The sequence below is a fragment of the Glycine max genome, chromosome 2 (genome assembly GCF_000004515.6).
Source record: "Glycine max cultivar Williams 82 chromosome 2, Glycine_max_v4.0, whole genome shotgun sequence".
Classification (NCBI taxonomy): Eukaryota; Viridiplantae; Streptophyta; class Magnoliopsida; order Fabales; family Fabaceae; genus Glycine; species Glycine max.
In genome coordinates this window covers 29417027-29439289 of record NC_016089.4, presented here as the reverse complement: position 1 = coordinate 29439289, position 22263 = coordinate 29417027, and the positions used below count along the sequence as shown (strand labels likewise).

Here is a 22263-nt window from a genome sequence, read left to right as displayed (position 1 = left end):
AACTTCATATATTAGAGCCTTATAGGCATCCCTTCTATGAGAAAAGATGACAAGTTGACCTGCACTCTCATCTTGAAGTGAACATAAACCCTTTTTCTTTTGACCAGCTTGAGTAATAATCTGAAATATGAGACTACAAATAGTTTACCTGAGAAAGTCATGCTTAGTTCATAACTGATTATAACAGCAAAACAAATATAACTTCATTGCCTCCCATGTGAAAAATATAAAACATAAAATAAAAGGAAAAGATACAGTAGGTCAATAGCTGGCTAAAGCCCAATTTCACCGTATTGATGTTGAACCTATTAGCTATTACACAAGGTAGGAAATTCATACATGCAGGTCCAAAAGTCTCTATTGTATGCTTTTTTAGTCCAACATTCCATCCATCTTCAAGGACTTATGGTCCCATCAAGGAACTTTTATCTGAAGAAAATCTTGCAAAATATAGAGAATTTTCAATTCCAAAATTTACAGCTCACTATAGAACAAAATTTATGAAGGATACTTCTCCTCTACTTTTCAATTCAATCCAACCCATAATGTACTTAAATTGGGCTGGATCGATTGAAATTTTCAATCCAATCTTATAATTTGCCCAATCTGTTTTTAATTTTGAATTGAGAGCAGATTAAATTGGACTGAGTGTTTGATGCATTGTAACCTTACAATTATAAAAAAAAAACCCCTAACATTGTCTCGTGTGTGACTTATGACACCCCTCAGTACCAAACTGTCAATTATTGGTGAAGATGTCCCTTGAACATTTGAACTCCTAAATGTGACATTCAAAACTAAGCATTAGATGGACTATTAGAGTATCTTGATGATAAAAGATTTTATTGGCTTTGAGAAGATTATAGCTTGGAATAATTAACCTTCACACTGTAATTCTATTAAGAAAAATATGGTGTAATTTCAAAACAACATTTTCTACCATTTCTTTGATTTTTTTAAGTTTACTAAATTTGCCTGTGTATTAGCTTCTGAGACAAATTCTGCATTTGAGGAAGCAACACACATCCGTACCTTTCGATAGTCCCTCTAACACTGCAAAACAATACAACAAATAGAAACTTAAGAACATACATGCTAATTTTTTTACCAAAAACACATACATAGTGACAACTTAATCTGTAGTTTACAAATTTTAAAAATTAATTATGAACTCATATTCTTTGACATTGAAGTTTTAGGTCACAAAGCTTAACTTTTGATTTTTGTCCTTTTATTTTTAATTTTCATCCTAAAAAATTTAAAATCTTATTTTTGGTCTATACTATTGTTTAAGATTCATTAACGATAGTGGAATGTCAAGTGACCCTCCCAAGAAACAACCGTAGTGTCTTGGTACAATGTCAACATGTAATATCTTAAAAAATATTTCTAGAAATTAAAATTAAATTTTTTATAGGAATCAAAATCAAAATTTGTTCATATTATAAGGACTAAAATCAATAAATTTAAATGAATGAAAAATAAAATAATTTTTTTATAAGGTCCAAATAACTTGCTAATTTTATATGGACTAAAAGCATATTTAAATTTTATAATTTTTAATTTCAATGACCATTGAAATCTATGAAATTGAGAAATTACATTACATTTATTACATAAGAGAAATGATAGGAACAAATTATCTAATACATTCTTTGTTATCGACTAAAAATTATACATTATAAAATTTTGTGAATCTTAATTTCATTTCATTCATAATAGTAGAATGTATACAAAAGGAAATATTATATAAAAAAAACATGAATGCTAACATGAAACCCTAGTGCCCTTACATGAATCTTAATTCTTATCTAGTGAGTCTTACTCATATGTTATTAATTTCTCTTCCATATAAATAGCTCAGTGCATGGCCTCGTGCTTTAGTTTCTTTGTTTACCATACAATGTTACGCCCTCTCCAAATTTTACTAATAAGAACACAAATTAATAAGCTAGTTGATTGAGTATGGTTAAACATATGAAGTTTCATTCTTTTGATCCTAAAGAATATGTTAAACCCATCTGTCTGAGCTTCTCTAAAGTTCAAATACAAAGTAGTTATTTACTGAGTATGTAGGAAAAGGTTGATGTTGCATCAGTGGGTCGGGGTGGTGTAAGTTTAACTTTCCCTTTAATTGAAATGTCCAAATTAAAACACACATATACTGGAGAGAATAGGTAAAGAATTGACGTCAGGAATGAGAAGCTTTATTCCACAAAGATGAAAGCAATAAAAACATATGGGAAAGAGAACTAATTTTCCTTTAGCCATTCTTAGAATCTGCTATTATCATCATGTTACTTTTAGCTACTTAGGGTAAAGAAATCAGAAGTGAGGATATAATATCTAAACACTATGATATAGCTGTACAAATTCTAAATGTTCTTTATAATAATTGTCCTTCTCAGGGAACCTTAATAATTACTCATTCTAAATGTTCCAGACCACAAGCCACCTGGTACAGGAAAGATTGATACAATTGTACAAATTCTAAATGTTCTTTATAACATATGGGAAAGAGAACTAATTTTCCTTTAGCCATTCTTAGAATTTGCTATTATCATCATGTTACTTTTAGCTACTTAGGGTAAAGAAATCAGAAGTGAGGATATAATATCTAAACACTATGATATAGCTGTACAAATTCTAAATGTTCTTTATCATAATTTTCCTTCTCAGAGAACCTTAATAATTACTCATTCTAAATGTTCCAGGCCACAAGCCATCTGGTACAGGAAAGACTAATACAGTTGTACAAATTCTAAATGTTCTTTATCATAATTGTCCTTCTGAGATAACCTTAATAATTACTCATTCAAATCAAGCTTTGAATGACCTGTTCGAGAAGATAATGCAAGTATGGTCTTTTATTTGTCCTCTATTCTTACATGTTGCTTTGTGATTTTGAAGATTTAATTATTTTTAGTAGTTAATGTCCTAGTACATTACTAAGTGCTTATTTTGGGGAAGGGGAAGCTCTATTATTGCTCCTCTTTGTAGACACAAGGGTAAGTTTGCTGCCTTGTGGCCTAGAGCTCATTGGTTCAAGTATTGGAAACAACCTCTTTGCTTGCGAGCAAACGACTATTGTACATGCCACTCTCTAGGCTTCACTTGGTGGGAGTCGTATGCATTGGGTCACCATTTATAAGCTTTGTTATTTGCATGTAGTATGATTTTTGGTAATTAATTCACGGAGAATAAGGAAACCATTCTTATGTGTCAATGATGAGTTTTAGTATGATTTAAGAGTATTAGATACTTTGATTCAAGAGTCATAGTAATTTATTCTATGTCTACGAGTTAGATTAGTCAATTAAGCCTAGGCATTTGCTATAATTAGGGGTCTAAGACATTATATGTTGTGCAAAAGTCAGTTAAAAGCTTTTTTTAGTCATAAACCAAGAATTTATTTAGAAAGGACAAATACAGATGCAAAAGGATAAGATGCACAAAAACTAAGTCAAGAATGAATTGAAGAAAGCATAAAAACCAAGAACTTGACACATGTAACACAACATGGCAATCTTGTTGTAGACGCCCCTCAAACACTTCCAAGAAGCTAAATGAACTAGTTGATCCCAAATAAACTCTAAAGTCTAGAGACAACACTTGACTGGTAAAAATTCTAGTTCTTTCAATCACAGGCACAAAACAATTGCCAATCAAATACGCGTAGTATTGATTTAGTTTACTATTGAAGTATTGCACTACTGATGATCTTCATGATATCATGCATGCAATATCTTGATTATCTCCTAAATTTGGTAGTAGAAAGTTTGTAATTAATCAAAAATTTAGTAAATACCAAAATGGTGGAACATTATTAGAGGGAAATGTCTGTAAGCTAGCTGAGATGTTTCGTGCTTTACATATTGAGAAAACAGAACTGCAAAGAATGATGGAAGAAGATTTGAAGATTAAATATGATGAATCCAAGGTGATGCTTGAAGAACATGCTAATCAAATTTTGAAATTGTCCTCAGACAAGGATTGTCAAAATGAAGAGCTCATATGTGTGTGTGAAGTGAATCAGAAGTTGGAGTCAGAAATGCGGTACCTATGTCAAGAGCTTGGAGATACTAAACTGAGGAAAAAGAAGCTAGGTGATCAAGTACTTAAGAGAACAAATGAGATTGAACAATGGGAAACTCAGGCTTCAACACTCTTGGCTGAACTTAAGATTTTTGCTGTCAATGAAACATTATTTGAAGGAAAGGTATGTGAGCTTGCTGATGCATGTGATAATCTTGAACGCAAAAACTACTCCAAAGACATGGAAAGTGAACATCTAAAAGAAAGAGTTAGCAAGCTGGAAGTTGATATTGTTAGACCGTGCAAACAATTAGCTGCTTATGTTTCTACTGCCAATGCTTTGAATGATTTTATAACATCTCTAGAGATGTAAAGTCTTGCACATAAAAAGCCTCATGACTATGAAGAATCAAAGCTATTAACATATCATTTTAGTATTTGGATGTGACATTATTATAGCTTTTTTCTATGTCATTCCTTTAGGCTATAACTTTACAATTATGGGGTTAGATCCTCATTCTTATTTGCACTCATTTGTGGTTTGAGGCATTGTTTTGTACTGTTGAGGTAAATTCCAATCTTCAACCATATTATGAAGTGTCTTTCTTTACTTAAAAATCACAATATGACTTCATTAAAACCTTTGTCCCATGAAATATGGGATGTAATGGCGTCTGGTTTTGCAATTAGTTTGTTTGCCATTGCTTTGCATTTCCATACTTTCTAATAATAGTTTGCGTGGTTAGGATAAAATGATTTTGTTTTTTTATTATATCAAGATGTCAAGCATGTAGGTTTGTAACATATGGTTCATTATTTCATTGGCTCTGATTTATATGGAATAAATCAATTTCCAAATCTATCTAATTAAATAAACTACTTTTTTTCTCTCCGTAAATTAGTTTGTCAATAATCTGCGTTGTAGTAATAATTTGATCGTAATCACCATTTTTAGCTTAAAAGTTTGGTGAATAATGAATGCACTAAAAATGGTCGACTAACAGATGAAGATCAGACTGTTATGGCACCAGATGCATTGGCTTACTTCCAAGACATGTAGAGAAGGTTGTATAGCAATTGCAAGGACAGTTAAGTAGTTAAATGAAAGTCTTAAAGCCAAGAATGAAGAGAACATTCAAGCAAGCATGTTACTAAAGCAGATCAAGCAAGGCCATATATTTGAGATTGAAGTTCTGCTGAAACACATCATGCATGACCAAATATCCGAATTTTCGTAAGGGATAAGTAGGAGGAAAGAAATTCTTGAGGTTGTTGATCAGATGCATGAGTTGTGGGAAACATCAGATAATGATGCCACTATTCGCAAGCAAGCTGAAAAGACACAGAAGATGGCTGTTGGCAATCATCAAAGAGGAACAACCAAGGAACCCAAAAATACATATGCTTCAACAAATTCCTTGGTGGAAAAGGAATTGAGTGTGGACAAGTTAGAGGTCTCAAGAAGATTGACGGTACAATACCAAGAAGGGAAACAAAGCAAGATTTTTCCATGACTTGATTCTGATGCACAGAAGTTGACAAACCTCTAAATCATCATACAAGATTTGATGAAAAACGTACAGATAAATGAGAAGAGCACTAAAGGAAAAGTGTTGACTTTGGTGGGTCTTTAGGACACTAAAGGTTTTCATCAGAAGATTGGACATGACTATAATGAAACCTTCTCACTAGTTATTAAACTTATAACTATAAGGATAATTCTTACTCTGGGCTATTTCAAATAAATGGCCTCTACAACACCTGGATGTCAACAATGCTTTACTAATTGGTGTGTTGGAGGAGGAAATTTACATGCAACAACAATCAGGTTTCCAAAACTCTAACAAGCAGTTAGTTTGCAAGATTGAATAAGGCAATCTATGGACTCAAGCAAGCACCTACAACATGGTATGGTAAACTCAAACATGCTCTACTGTAGTTTTAGTTCATTCCTAGCAACTGTGATCCATCTTTGTTTGCGTATTCTAAGGCAGCTTCTATAATATAAATGTTAATCTATGTGGAATGTTAATCTATATGGATGACATTATAGTGAAAAGGAATGACTATAAACTTATTCAAAAAATTGTTTCTCAGGTAAATAGTTTTTCTCTTTAAAATATGGAGATCTTCATTACCTTGAAGGGATTGGAGTCACTCATCATGATGATGGCTCTCTCACTATTATTTAATCCAAGTATCTTAGGGATCTCCTAGCAAAGAGAAAAATGATTGAAGCTAATCCTATTGCCTTTCCTTTTGGGGGGGGGGGGGGGTGTAAGTGGCGGCAAGTTAAGTGGGTGATGGAAGGGTCATTGTTAGGTAGGGGTATTTTAGGACCCTCTGGAAATCACATAACATCTATATATCTATATACTATCTATAAAAGAGAACCCTCTGGAAATTCCTAAAATACCCCTACCTAAGATTGTGACAGCTGTCCATTTTCTTGGTTTTTTGGTCTTTTAGCCCTTTCATTTTCCACTCTTCTGCTTCTTACAGGTGTCTGATTTTGCAAATTGTGGCTTTTACACGTGTTTGATTTTGCAGATTGTGCATGTGCTAGCCTTTGCTTCTTTACGTGGTTTCTTGCATTTCATTTCAGTGTGATGCTTCAGTTTGCGTTTTTTGCTTTTCATTTTTCCAGATACAGACCAGGTTTGGGTTCTCTATGGTGCTGTTTTGATGTATGTTTTCTTACATTGGATGTTAGCTTATGGTTTTTTGGCTTTTCTTTTCTTACATGCATATTACCTTTTGGTTTTTGGCTTTTGTTTCGGTGCTGTTTTCATGTGTGTTTTCTTACATGCATGTTAGCATCTCATTTTTCTGTGTCGAACGAGTTTTTGGATTTTTTCTTAGGTTATCGTGTTTCTCTTTTCATGGTGGTTTTGTTGTTAACTTCTTCCTTGCAAGATTATCGGCATTGTTGCATTTTTTCGCAGTATTATGGCACGTTCTCTAGACAAGATAAAGAGCATCAATGGCTCAAAAGAAACTCTTAAACTTAGTGTGAGGATCAGTAATCTATGGTTTATTGGCACGCCTAACAAATCTGAGCAAGCTGAGATGGTGTTTGTGGACTCCTATGTATGCTTCAATTTTGTGTTTTTTTTTGTAGATTTATTACTTATTGTTCAGGCCATTATGTTGTAACTTTAATGCAATCCAGGGTGATGAGATCCACGTTGTTTGTAAACAAGACCAACTGAAGTAAAAAAAGATGGACTTGAAAGAAAATTGTACTTATGTCATGCATAATTTGAAAGTGCTAAAAAACAATGGTCAGTACAGAGTCTGTGATCACCAATTTAAATTGGTGTTTATTGGGGTTACTGTTGTAAGGGAGTGTGTTCTAGAAAACATCCCTTTTAGAAAATACAGGTTTGCTGGATTTGCAGATATTGTGGCTGGCCAGTTTGAACCTGGGCTATTGGTTGGTATGTTAACTTATATTTTTGCAATTGAGTTTATTTTGAAAGTTCTGCTCTTTTTGGAATAAAATAACATTCCTTGATTTTCCTACTTGCTTTAGATGTTATTGGTGTTGTGGAGGAGGTTGTCTTTCGCCAAGTTTCAGGAAAAGGTAGAAGGGTAGTCTTTAAACTAAATGACTTGAGGTAAAGTTCGATACTTGGTAACAATTTGTGTCATATGCTTTGTCAAGTTGTGGCTATGATTACATTATTATTAACTGATTGCCTCATAACTATTTGTTTCTGATAGTCAGCAATTGCTATCTTGCACTTTGTGGGATGATTATTGCTTGCAGTTTTTAAAGTTCTTAGATGATTATGAAGGTGATGGCCCAATTACAGTTCTATTGACCCATGGTAGAATAAAGGAAGCTCAGGGTATATCCTTATCTTGAATTTATTGGTTCCTCTGTTTATGCTATTGCATGTTATGGTTCTGTTTTTTAAATGATTTAGGATCTTGTCTCCCATCGGTCAACAATTCTTTTAAGGCTTCAAAGTTAATTATTAACAAACCGGTGATGGAGATTCAAGAATTCAATGAACGGTATTTTGTGTATGTGCTATGTAATATATGTTGATCATTTTTTGTCTTATTTTTGTTGTTGATTCTATATTTGTAGGCTTGCAGAGTTGGGCATTGAGGCTCGGTCAGGTTTTAAATCCCATAGTGAAGGGTGTACACAGCTTTCAGGTTCTATCCAATTATCATCAAAGGAATCATTCTTTGGAAAGGCTGAGGCAAAGACTATTGCTGACATTAACACCATCTCTAAAGTAATCATCTTATATAGATTTTAATTCTTTACCCCGCACTATCTGAAGTTTTTTCACCATTTGAGGTGTATGTTGTTTCACACAGGAAATTGTTTGTGTAACGGTTGGCACAATTACTAGGATTGTTCTGGACAATGATTCATGGTGTTATACAACTTGCATTCAGTGTCATAAAAAAAGTGATGCAGAGATGGCGCCCTTCACATGTGCATGCGGCAAATACAATAAAGAAGCTATGCTTAGGTCATTGTGATCTTTTAAAATGTTGTGTATTCTTCATACCTTCATCATTTTTTCACTATTGGTGCATATGGTAGCAGGTATAGGCTTGAGGTGATGATCAACCAGGGAGATGAAAACACAAAATTCCTGCTTTGGGACCGTGAATGCAGTGAATTAATTGGTCAATCAGCTGATGCAGTTAATAAGCTTAAAATTGAAGTGTGTTTTTGGATTCAAGAGTAACTCTTTATGTTTGATATGTTATTTTTTGTTTGTGTGATACAATTATTCTCTTTGCACAAGGATGGTGATGTTGATTTGAATGCTTCACCCCAAGCACTTGATAAGCTGTTGGGTTATGAACTTGCTTTCAAGATAAAGGTGCAACCCAAGTTCAGGAATTATGCTATTTTGAAGTGTTCAGCTGACTCAAGCTTAATAAATGTTGTGATGGATATGCTAGTTGATGCTGAGGTACTGTTCAATGCAAGTTATTTGACATTAACTATTGTGAAAACTATGTATTCTATTCATACTTATTTGTTTTGCATGGGTTGTGTTATCTTCAATGTATGTCTTATTCAGACATCTTCAAAAATGGATATCCCAGTTTCTGATTCCAATCATTCTGTCCAACATGAATCTGTGAGTTTTGATCACTGCTCTCATTTTTTAATATGATCTTTCTTGCAACTCTTGCATTTTGACACTTCATGGCTTTCAACTTAGCATTCAACTTATTCATTGCTATTTGTTTTATCCAGCAATCCTTGTCTGTGACAGCAGGCCATGATCCACTGCTTGGACTCCCCTTGACACCTACAAAGCGGCATACATTTCAAGATTATGATGATGAAGCAGGGACCTCTCAAATTTTACCTCCACAACTTTCATCCAACAAATTAAAAAAACATGGCGCAATTTAGTGCATTTGGTTGCTTGCAAGTTGTGCTGAACAATTTTTTTTGCCCTGCTATTTATATATTGTAAATTGGCTCCTACCTTTAATTCTGTTGTGGTGGTGTTCCTTTAGAACTTTGATAACAACTTTTGTTTAAATTTGAATCCTATTTTGTATCCAAGTATTCTGGGATTTTAGTTCTGTGGTTTATCCGATGTCACCTTAACTATTGCACTATATTTCAAAATCCTTATTTGTTCAATTGTTAAAATAAATATCGACAAAGCATGGTTATATTAATGGTTATAAAGGCATGTTTCAAGAAACTCGACAAATTCTCAAAGTTGATACAATACCTATGCAAATGTTATGAATTCAAATATATCGTGAGAGATAGAACAAGTAAGATTTGGAAATACAAATCACAGATTGCTAGACAGAAAGTTCAGAAAACATGTTCTTCACAATCATGATAACTTAAATTTCAATCAAAGTTTTAGAGGGCCATTAAAGCATCTGATTTTAAGGTGTACATCCTTAATTGTCTCAGCACAAAGTATTCACAGGAAACAAATTAAAATGTTAGAAATAATTACCACGAAATATTGATTACTAGGATAGCTAAACCAGCATTCATATATGATTAATTTTCTAACAACAGAATATACACATCAAAACAAAAGTATCAGCTTTCGAGTCTTGAGAAACATGATCTTGGATCATCAATGATATGTAATTAACTGTTTCTTTATTATCAATCATCGTTTAGCATCATTTGTTATTTTAGATGGCATTTTTGGCTTGATTTTACTTTGACAAATGCAGAATCATATATTTTATAAATTTACTCCATCTTTCATCATATCTCTCAATATGATGTACAATGAATAAGACAAGTAAAAAAACAATTTCTCTTTAGGTTGACATCCTGCTTCTGCCATGCATAACATTTTCCATATCACATTTCTTATCGATGGCGCCAAAGCATAGGCCAACATAGTGTTCTCTACGAAGACCATGATGATATTGATGATGTATTGTCTAAGCCAAGTATCTCTGATTCAAAGTTTATTTCATGGATGAACACCAACCAAAATTCTGTTGAAGGAAGAAATCTTACTTATGCAGAATTTGTTTCTAAGTTTGTATACAATCAGAAGAAAAGATGTTGGCACCTTAGGAAGAAAGGCTACACCATTGACAGATTACTATGGGTCCCACCAATTACAGGGGAATTATTTTATTTAAGAATGATGCTTACTGTTTGTAAAGGACCTACCTCATTTGAGGATTTAAGAACAGTTGATAATGTTCAGTATCCTACATATAAAGAAGCATGTTTTGCTATGGGATTTTTGCAAGATGATAAAGAATTCATTGAGGCAATCAAAGAAGCAAAGGACCAGGGTTCAACACATTATATAAGAATGCTATTTGTGTTGTTACTTTTAACTGCAACAATGAGCAAACCTGAACAAGTTTGGGACCAAACTTGGCATTGGATGGCTGATGACATTGTCTATAATTATAAAAAAATCATCAACAGGTTCAGGTTAGTGCTAATTTCCCATGACACAAATCAATATTGATACGACACATAATTTGACTTTTTTCCCTTTTGTGTATTAGCATTACAGCTTGATGATAGAACTCTTCAGAATCCGGTCTTGCTTGAAATTGAAGAACTGCTGCAAGCAAATCAAAGATCGCTTAGAGACTATCCTTCAATGCCATATCCAGAGGATGCAAATTGTCCATCCTATCTAGACAATAGCCTTATATTAGCTGAACTGAATTACAACAATCAAGAACTTAGATCAGAGTTTAAACATCTATTTTCTCACATGACAGGTACATTAACTACAGAGCAATTTACCCCTCTGAAAATTATTATGTCCATTTCCTTCTTAGCTTTTCTCATCTATAAATTAGTATTTCAACTTGATTCATTTTTGTTTAAATCTAACACCACATATTGATAATTCCAGACGAACAAGCATCAATTTACAATCAGATTGTTGAAGTTGTTAATAAAGATGAAGGTGATATGTTTTTTCTCTATGGATATGGAGGTACAGGAAAAACATACATTTGGAAAACACTTGCAAGTTCACTAAGAGCTGACAATAAAATTGTAATTATGGTAGCCTCTAGCGGTATAGCTTCTCTATTATTGCCTGGAGGTAGAACTGCACATTCAAAATTCAAAATTCCAATTCCAGTTTTTGAAGACTTAACTTGCAATATCCATCAAGGAACTCAATTAGCTGAACTATTAAATCAGACAAGTCTGATCATTTGGGATGAAGCACCCATGGCTCACAAATTCTGTTTTGAGGCACTTGATCACAGTCTTAGAGATATCATCAAACACAACTCAAAGGACAATAAAATCTTTGGAGGTAAAGTCATGGTCTTTGGTGGAGATTTCCGACAGATCCTGCCAGTCATTCCAAGAGGCAGCCGCTCTGATATTGTTAACGCAACAATTAATTCCTCTTATCTATGAGATCATTGTCAGATCTTGAGACTGACAAAAAACATGCAAGCAACAGATCAAGAAGAAACTGTAGCTTTTGCACAATGGATTATAGATATTGGTGATGGTATTATTGGAGATGAAAATGATGGCTATGCTACTATTCAAATTCCACAGGAACTATTAGTCATAGAATATAATGATCCTATTCATAGTATAATTAGCTCTACATTCCCAGATCTATCTCATCATCATAATGATCGTGAATACTTCCAAACCAGAGCAATATTAGCTTCTACAAATGAAACAGTACAACAAGTTAATGATTATATGCTTACAATGATACCAGGTGATCATTACTAAATTATCTTATTCTGTTTTTCATCTTTTAGTCAACTTTCCTGGATTTTACATTTTTGGTTGATGAATTTGCTTTTTTATGTCTAAAATATTGATAGGTGAACAAATGGAATATCTAAGCTCTGATTCAGTTGACAAATCCGAAACCATTGAAAATTGTCATTTCCGCTCACTCACAACTGAATTTCTTAATTCACTGACAACATCTGGCTTACCTAATCACTGTCTCAAACTCAAGATTGGAACACCTATAATGCTATTAAGGAACTTAGACCAAACTCAAGGGTTGTGTAATGGTACTAGGTTAATTATCACAAGACTAGCAAAACATGTTATTGCAACTGACATAATTTCTGGCACAAATATCAGAGATCATGTTTATATCCCACGAATGTCTATGTCACCTTCACAGTCACCATGGCCTTTTAAGCTATTGAGGAGACAATTTCCAATAATGCTTTCTTATCCAATGACAATTAATAAATCCCAAGGACAATCCTTATCTTCAGTTGGACTTTACTTGCCAAAACCAGTTTTTTCACAGGGCCAATTATATGTTGCATTATCAAGGGTCAAGTCAAAGAAAGGACTTCGAATTTTAATACATGATCTGAACAAAAAAAAAATGACTTCAACCACCAATGCGGTTTTCAAAGAGGTCTTTACAAATATTAAAAGGTAAATCCAATTTATTTGCGATTGCAAATTTAATTCTAACCACAACTGTATTTGCTTCTTACTCATATGATCTCTGATATATAGTTAAAACATCATCAAAAGAGCCAATCTATAATTCATCAACTTCAAAAAACCAATCTTCCGTTATGGAGTGCATTTTCTTATTTGCTGCATTTTAAATTTTCATCCCTTTTCATGAACTCCAAATTAACCATTTCTTTCATGAATTGCACGAAAGAAAATAAAATGTTTATCTCAATTTAAATACTACCATTCAGCAAATGAATTCTATATGTTATTCTGGTTGTTTTCCTAGGATAATACACTTATTATTATTCTTTTAGTAGAAGCATTTCTCTTTTGTTAGATAATCAATTGCCCTTGGAAAATATTATCTATGTCAAATCATTACCGATTTCAGCATTAGACAGGTCATTCATCTGATAATGCAAATTGTATTTATAACAATAAAAAATTAATTTCCTCTTTGTTACATTCAGCAATAAAAATACCTCTTCACCCGCCTCCACCACCACAGTCCTTCATACTCATAATTATGCCAATTCACGTCCAATCTTTGAACGTAACATTCAATGCTCCACAATTCCCAAACCACTTAACTTGTCGCCACTTACACCCCCCCCCCCCCCAAAAGCAATGACCCTTCCATCACCCACTACCTCACATCATCAAACCACCGTTCCTTTTCCTACCACCTTCACTTCAACTCTAACCAAATCATTCTCTCAAAGCGACTAGCACCATGACTTCCACTTCATCAACTGCCTCAAGCAACATAAGCCTAAACCCAATACCTCACTACATGTTCATTGATTTCGTGATTTTTTCCTTGCCTTTACTTAGATTTTTTGTCGATATCCCGAACCAAAATTCAACATCTTGCCATCTGTATTTGTGACTTTTCCAATTGCAATTTAGGACAGATATATTGAACAATTCTACCTTTGAATCCATCATTGTCTCACTCAACTTTCTTTCTTTCATGTGCCAAAGCCCTAATTCAATTTTCCCTGCTTCTACTTCATTTATTTGTACCCATTGTCTTAGGTTTATTGCATACTACATTATAATCTACCTTACTCTTTAGATATTAGTAACGTTTAAATCCATATTTTTGCCCCTCACACTTTTTGCATTCATGTTGTGCTTTTATGGCAATGCGTGTTCTATTTAGACATTTTGTTGATACTAATTCAAAAACCTGTTCCAGTGGTTCTAATTTTCTATTGTTAAATAGATAGTAAGAAATTTAAATATTAATTTAGTTTTCTTCATTGCTAACGAGTGGTGAAAATTATCCAATAATTTTAAATGATGCTACTATATTGTCACTGTCAATGGACCCTAGGTAGCATGTCATCTAGAATAACATTTGAATCATGCATGTAGGAAAAAACAGTTTATCCGTATCCTATTCGATTATGCCCTAGCCTAAACAAAACAGAAAGAAGATTAAGTTAAACCTTTTTAAGTGCCTATTAAATTTTGTAGCATTCTATTACCATTATTTCCAAGTATTGTATTAAGATTCTGAGTTGTTTGGTTATATACATCATCTGTTACATTGTTTTTATAATGTTGACTCTGCCCTTTCAAACTTTCTTGCTTTTGGTCTTTAATTGGGGTTATAAAGTGTATTTTCTTATTTGTTCGATCATATCATCTCTGATATACATCATATGTTATATTCTTTTTATAATGCTGATTCTGCCCTTTCAAACTTTCTTGCTTTTGGCCTTTAATTTGAATCATGAAGTGCATTTTCTTATCTGTTCAATCATATGATCTCTGATTAAGAACTTTTGTTGCTGCTGTATTTACTTTTGGTGCATTTTCTTATCTCTACTTTATTTTCTTCACCCATGGTTTTATCTTTGACTTTCGTTACTCTGCATGAATTATACATGTTCTGCATTGCTTATTTTCATGTCTTGCATCCAATTTCTTACGTGTTATATTATATGCATATTCTCTTATGTTATTTTGATTATCCTAATTTACAACTCTTAAATCCAATTACTACTACATTGCAGCAACACCTCAATTTAGAGCTGCAGACAATTAAATTGGTCAATATACATGTTTTTTAAATGCTAAGTCCACTTTTTTTTCATTGCACTGCAGTTGAGATTCCCTACTATCAGACAACCATTAATATTGCAATTTAAAGTTGCGTTCCATTGTGACAAGGTTAAATCAAATGCTTCTTTTCCATACTTTATCCTTTGCTGCTTTTGATATTGTTTTTCCTTTTTTAAATACTTTTTCCCCTTGCAAGACGCCATAGAAATACCAGGGTTCTATCAGCGCCAATGGCTACCGAATTATCCAGAAATTGTTGAATTTAAGTATGATGGGGCAACCTACGAAATTCAAGTCAGGCAACACAAGGGAAAACTTTACTTTGCTGATGGCCTAACAAGATTGAGGACAAAATTGCAGATTTATGAATAAGTGATCATAAATTTCCTAGCCTGTGACCACCACTCAAAATTTGACCTCCACTTCACTCCACCATTACTCCAGCAGACATGCAAAAGGCGTCGCGCATCAAGGAAACATATCTAGACATATGAAATCACCCAATCATTGCTAGGGGCACCATATCCACTGGTAAAATATTTATATCCATTTATATCTTCTATACAAATATTAATTTCAATGCCTAACTCTTTTTTTCCCTACAACAACTTCCACCCTCTGTCACACAATGCCTAATCCACTGTGGTGATCACATGACAATTTTGAGAAGATTCGGACCTCCACTGCAATGGAATGTAGTAGTGCTTGACAAAGGAATTGGTGATAAGTATATCACTCAGCCTTGGTATAAATTCCTTCAAGAAGGTGATTTTAGCCATGGAGACGAACTCTCATTCTACTATAGGCATGCTGACAAAATCAGGGAAGTTGTCATCAGACGTGCAATTGATTGGGATGACAGTGATATAGATTAGGAAAACCTATTGTGTTATTTTGTAAAACAATGTTAGTTATGTTTGTTTCCGACGTTTTTATATTTATCTTTAAACAATTTGGCAATTGATCAACTCTACTATTTAGAACTATTTAATATGAATGTTACTCCTTTTATCTTTTTACAATATCTTTCTTTTTATTCTTCCATCGAAAATCATTTAACCAAAGACCCGTGCATACGCATGGGTTACCAACTAGTTATTGATATAAAACGATCAGAAATCGATCCCTTAAACTGATTTTTTACCTACAGTTGTTTTTTTTTCTAAACCACCACATACGAAATCGGTTCCTCAAACCAATTTCATAAGGTTTTTTGTTTTTTGTTTTTTTAAACTTAGTTCAAAATGTGAACTGAGTTTTTTTTCGTTTTTTATTTCTTTTGTTATTTCTTTTAGTTTTTTATTTTTATTTTTAAATTTTTTTCTATTTTTCTCTTACAGTTTTATTAAAAAAATTATCTGATTTTTGTTTTAATTTGTTTTATATATATATATATATAATAATTTGTTTTATATATATATATATATATATATATATATATTAATTTTTGAAAAATATAATTTATCTAGAATAGTATTTAAGAAAAAGTATATATTTAATTACTCAATATAAATATAATTTAGTTAAATATTTATAAAAGAATATAATTGCATATGATTTATATTATATTTAAATTTAGTTAAATATTTTTCTTAATATGATTTATAACTATCATATGGAAAAACATTAAAAAAAATTAAACTTTCCTTGTTATGATTTACATCATATTTTTATTAATTTTGTTCCTTATTTAATATATTTTTCAAGAAAAATGCATATATTTTTAAGTGATCATATATTTTCTTAATTATTAATTTTATTTTGTTTTAGTAAGAAAATTAAATGAGTAAAAATAGATTAAAAAATATAGTAACAAGTTAAATTGAACTAAAATATTTAAATTTGAAAAAATACAATAAAAATTTTAAAACACAAAGAATATGACATAAATTCAAGGTTGTTGGCTTGGGGCTAAATGATGAGGGCAATTTTTCTATGACCTAGGATGCGACACACGGAACATCACTTTTGTTAACTCAATTCTCAGATATCCATTTCAGTGTGGATACGAGAAGAGACAGGATGACCTTGAGAATTTCTTTTCTTGTTTGGATCGGGGCAGATTATTGGCTCGTGACACGATGGCTAATACGCTTTGTTGCTCAATTCTCCAAACAATCCTTTGTAATATGTTGGAGATACTTTCCAGCATATACACAAAATATATGTAGTTCTTAAACTCATGGTGAGCATGCTTACAAGCAACAACAACATGAGAACAAGACATGTGCAATTTCTGGAATTTGTCACAATCACACCACCTTTCATCCAGTCTAACCGTGAAAATCTCCAGCGAGCTGAATCTTTCTCGGGTTTATTGTCTTCTAGACCAAGAACCGTGTGCCGCAACGATCGAACTCAAGAACAGTGTGAGTGTTTGTCTTTCTCTGTGCGTCTTTGATGGTCTTGTTTAGTACTTGCATATAAATTTGGTCAAATACAAGCATTGTTGTGGCTTTTCTCTTTCTTTTGTTGAACAATGCATTACACCTTAGATATGTTGATTTTACTAGCGCACCTATTGGCAGATTTCTTTATTTCTTGAGTACCGAATTAAAGGACTCAACAAGATTGGTGGTCATGTGCCCCTATCGTCAGCCACCATCCCATGCGAGAGTCCATTTTTCTCACGGAATCTTGCTACCCAATTAATTTTTCGATCAACATTTGCTTCCTCCCTTAGAATGTTGTAGTAGTGATTGAATGTAGGCTCTGTCCTCGCATATGTTGAGTATTTATAAACATACAATTTCAATATTGTGAATAATACAAAATGAAGTGATATTTAATATGAAGAGAAAGAAGTTTGACACTCACCCATATTGATAATTAGTTTTTTTATGTCATTGTTCATGTAATTCTGTGTAATGCGTCGAATGAAGAACACATGCACAGAATTCTATGTCGTCCACCCACTATCACGTCTTGAGTAGGCACTTTTTATTGACTTGTGTTTGTCTGAAATTAAACACTGACCGTGTTGTGGGGTGACATGCCTTTTTAAATTTTGGAGGAAGAAGAGTCATGCTCCCGCTGATTCACTCTCGACAACAACAAAGGTTATTGGAAGGATTTTATTGTTGCCATCTTGTGCAACTGCCACAAGGAGGGTTCCCTTGTACTTTTCGTACAATCATGTTCCATCGACCTAAACCACTAGCTTGCAATATTGAAACCCATCGATACATTGTCTGAAACTCAAAAAAAAGACGATGGAACATCACGAAACTCTCTACTGCTTGATCTCCTTGTGGTGATATTAGCAGTGTTTCCTTCTCCACAACCAAACCAAGAACAAAATTGTTGCATAGCTTGCAACAATCTCGGTAAATCATGGTACGACCTTTCATAGTTGTCGTAGATGTTTTCAATAGCCTTTTGCTTTGTCAACCATGCTTTGTGGTATGTGGTGGTGTATCCTTCTGTGCTTTTGATGTGTACTATCAAGGCTGACACCGAAGTTGATGAATCATTTTCAATCAAGTTGTGGATACTTTTACTGATGAGCAAATACGACAGCTTTGCATGATCTTGTGAGATTGATGGATTTGAACATGTATGGGATTCACGGAGTTTTCTTATTTCTCACTGCTTACTTGCAAGGATGTATGATGTCTTGCACCTTCAAGCACAACTCCCTTCATCACAAATGACAATTAGTTTTGTTAGGTTTGATAGTTGTGTCTTATAGTTAGCTCATTTGCTCACATGATACTGCTGCAAAACATGTTGTACTTCTTGTTTTGTAAGAAAATTCATCCCTTCAAAGAGAGTCCCCATCGGATGTTGGACTTCTTTGCGATCCAAGCTATGAGCATATTCAAAATCTTGAAAAGTATATTATTCAAAATTTTGCATGTGTGGTGTTATGTAGTATGGTGGTACGGTTGTGATTGGTGGAACAGTCTCAGCTTCTTCCTCATCATCTTCCTCCTGGGATTGATTGTGTAGAACTTCATCTTCGTCCTCACTAAAGGAACCGAGTTTCCCATTTGGTAAGCCAGACTCTTTTGTAAACTCAGGCTCGATGTGACTGCACAATGTTTTCTATAAGGCGGTTTGACTAAACATTATTTTTTTCAAATAACGCAAATCAAACGTAATTAATTAAGACTCAATCTAAACCATTTATATTGTCGGTGAGATCTCAGTCATTGGTATAACTCATGTGAAAACAATACATCACCTAATATATATAGCAATAGGGGGTTAAATGCAACTCAACACCTTTGTCTGATATTCACCCTATCATCATCGTCTTCTAACCAATTATTTTTTCACAAAGTCTCATTCATCATGGACAATAATCCATGGGAGTTTCTCAACATTGATGACTCAAACCTTTCATCCTTTGTTCACCCTTCTAACCCAAATTTGTCATCCTCCAATTCAACAACACTCATTCCTAGTCCCGCAAGGGTCGTACAAGTTATCATGACAAATCAACAATCTAAGGAGCCATTCCCTGCTCAATAACTCATAATGCATGCCCACCAAGTAACCAAACGTGAATTTAATAGGAATCCATGGTTATATGTTTTAGATTTTGTTCAATTACAAGGTCAGCTACCGTAAAACATTTATGGTATTGATACACCTAAACATTCAATTGATTGTTGAATTCGTATAATTGTAGGATTGGAAAATGCTGATAACACATCTCACAGGACACCGTTAGGGTCCACTGATTATACTTTTAGTCGTGTACCTTTAACAATCGTCATTGTCAAAAGTTGTACCCCGAACGGTTATGGCGACATAAGAGTTACACTCAAGGTAGTCAAGTTTAATTCGGTTTATAAAGATTACATTGCTATTTATGGGATATTCATTCATGAGAGTTTTGATTTCAGAATCCTAAAGGGACTATTGATGCCACTTTGCGATCGACAATCATAGAAGATCAAGATTTTGGCCAATATTGGTTCTATCTTAGTTCTACAATAGGTAAGTTTCTTACTCTTGTTGTTAATTTCTTACTTTTTATGTTGTATAAAGTTTATCTTTTTGTTGAACGGAATGGTATACTCTATAGGCTGTTGTGTTTTTTCCCTTTCCTCCTCACTCCAAATGTTATTTGAATATTACACTGCACAATGTTGTCAAGGTAATGTTTTTGCATTTTAGGTTACCAATAATTTTGGTATTCACAAATTTGCATTGTATGCCCATATGTTGTTAATATTTGACCTAGGTGTTTCCGGAAAATTGACCTCTTGTCAAGAAGTATTTATTATGTGCATCCAACACATAATGAAGTGTGTTTGAGTAATGGCTTTATCGTTTATGTTTGTTTTTTATATTAATGATTATGTATGTTTTAGGAATTTTATGTGTAATCTTATTTTATTTTATGGTTTATCATTGAAGTTCAATCACAATGTTTTTTTAATAATAGCAGTAATTCCAATTTACATTGCGATTGAACTTAAATGATAATTCATAAAATAAACTCAAGAGAGGTTTGACCCGCTAGAGATTTCACGATCAGGTTGGAGAAAGGTGGTGTGACTGTGACAAATTCTAGAAATTGAACATGCCTTGCTCTCATGTTGTTGCTGCTTGTAAGCATGGCTCACCATGAGTATAAGAACTACATGCATCTTGTGTATACGTTGGAAAGTGTCTCTAATATATACCGAGAATTTTTTTTGGAGAAGTATTGACCACCGTGTCACGAGCTAATAATCTACCCCAATCCATACAAGAAAAGAAATTTTAATGGTTGTCTTGTCTCCTCTCGTATCCACACCATAATGGATATCTAAGAATCGAATCAAACAAAGCGATGTTTTGTGTATTGCATCCCAGGTCATTCAAAGAAAAATTACTCCCACCGTGTAGACTTAAGCCAACAATGTTGAATTTATGTCATATTCTTTGTATTTTTTTAAAAAAATTGTATTGTTTCAAATTTAAATATTTTAGTTCAATTAACTTGTTGCTATATTTTTTATCTTCTTTTTCTCATTTAATTTTCTAACTAAAAAAATAAAATTAATAAATAAGAAAATATATGATCACTTAAAAATATATGCATTTTTCTTAAAAAATATATTAAATAAGTAACAAAATTAATAAAAAAAAATATGATGTAAATCATAACAAGGAAAACTTAAAATGTTTTTTTTAATTTTTTTCCATATGATAGTTATAAATCATAACAAGGAAAATATTTAACTAAATTTAAATACAATATAAATCAAATAAAATTATATTTTTTTATAAATATTTAACTAAATTGTATTTACATTAAGTATTTAAATATATGCATTTTCTTAAATACTATTTTAGACAAACTAATTTTTTATAAATTAACATATATAAAACAAAATAAAACAAAAAAAGTTAATTTTTAAAAAAAAATTGTAAGAAAAATATAGAAAACAATTTAAAAAAAAACTAAAAATAAATAACAAAAGAAATAAAAACAAAAAAAATCAATTCATATTCTGAGTTAAAAGACACCTTATGAATTTTTTTCTAGGAAATCGATTCCGTAAGGTGATTTAGAAAAAAAAATTGTAGGTGACAAATAAGTTTGGAGGGACTAATTTCTCACCATAAATAATGTTTTTTATCATTGTGATATAAATAATTTTTGAGTTGTATTATTTAGATAATTATTTATTTTTTTGTATTACTTGGGTGAAAAATCCACTATCATCGCCATAAGCCTTTGGTCTAATCTTGGATTGTGCTTAGTCCATGAAAGATTTACAAGCTCTCTAAGAACATGCCAATTCCTTTATTGAAGAGAGAAAATCAAAGCTCGCCTCAATGTTTATTGCCCCCATCAAGTTCAAGTCAATTGTCAATCGATGTTATTCCATCTTTTTAAAAAAAAGTGCATTTATATTCTTACATTCATTGTAATACGCTTTTTACATTTTCCCCATTATGGTGAAAATTCATAAAATAATTACTAAACATGGGAGTGGTGTAAAAAGTGGGTAAGAGTGACAATTTTATAAATTTGATTGGTTCAATCATTCGTTGATTATTTTACATATTATAGCAAAAAAAAAAAAAAAAACTGTCTTTCTCTCTCCCCCACACTTCTTGGTAATTGAAAAGGATAGTAAATTATTATAAACCTCCCATAAAGGCTTCAACTCTAGATTAAAAAAAAAACACTTGTATTTCAGTTAACCAAAAGTTCATAGGTATTAAATTTGTTTTAGGCTGTTCACAAGGGTCAAGGTTTAGACTGGGCCGGGTCACTTGCAAAT

At 32.7% G+C, this 22263-nt stretch overlaps 1 protein-coding gene and 1 pseudogene across 1 annotated transcript; both read left to right on the top strand.

Moving 5' to 3' along the window:
- Window positions 1-5315: 5315 nt before the first annotated feature.
- On the top strand, window positions 5316-9436 carry LOC102667793 (uncharacterized). Its single transcript, XM_006575896.2, has 15 exons — window positions 5316-5507; window positions 6538-6571; window positions 6683-6722; window positions 6981-7125; window positions 7208-7248; window positions 7381-7475; window positions 7571-7655; window positions 7762-7889; window positions 7968-8058; window positions 8135-8288; window positions 8374-8531; window positions 8609-8729; window positions 8814-8984; window positions 9096-9155; window positions 9275-9436. The coding sequence occupies exons 1-15, from the start codon at window positions 5316-5318 to the stop codon at window positions 9434-9436; spliced, it is 1677 nt and encodes a 558-aa protein (XP_006575959.2).
- A 1225-nt stretch (window positions 9437-10661) lies between these two features.
- LOC106797511 (ATP-dependent DNA helicase PIF1-like) lies at window positions 10662-12932 on the top strand (annotated as a pseudogene).
- Window positions 12933-22263: the final 9331 nt, after the last annotated feature.

What these genes read in the sequence shown, in the direction of transcription:
- LOC102667793 (XM_006575896.2), top strand. Translation starts at nt 5,316, where the DNA reads ATGCATGAGTTGTGGGAAACATCAGATAATGATGCCACTATTCGCAAG. An exon ending in AAATTGTGGCTTTTACACGT is followed by an intron (nt 6,572 to 6,682) that starts GTTTGATTTTGC and finishes TCATTTTTCCAG; the next exon opens with ATACAGACCAGGTTTGGGTT. An exon ending in ACATTAACACCATCTCTAAA is followed by an intron (nt 8,289 to 8,373) that starts GTAATCATCTTA and finishes TGTTTCACACAG; the next exon opens with GAAATTGTTTGTGTAACGGT.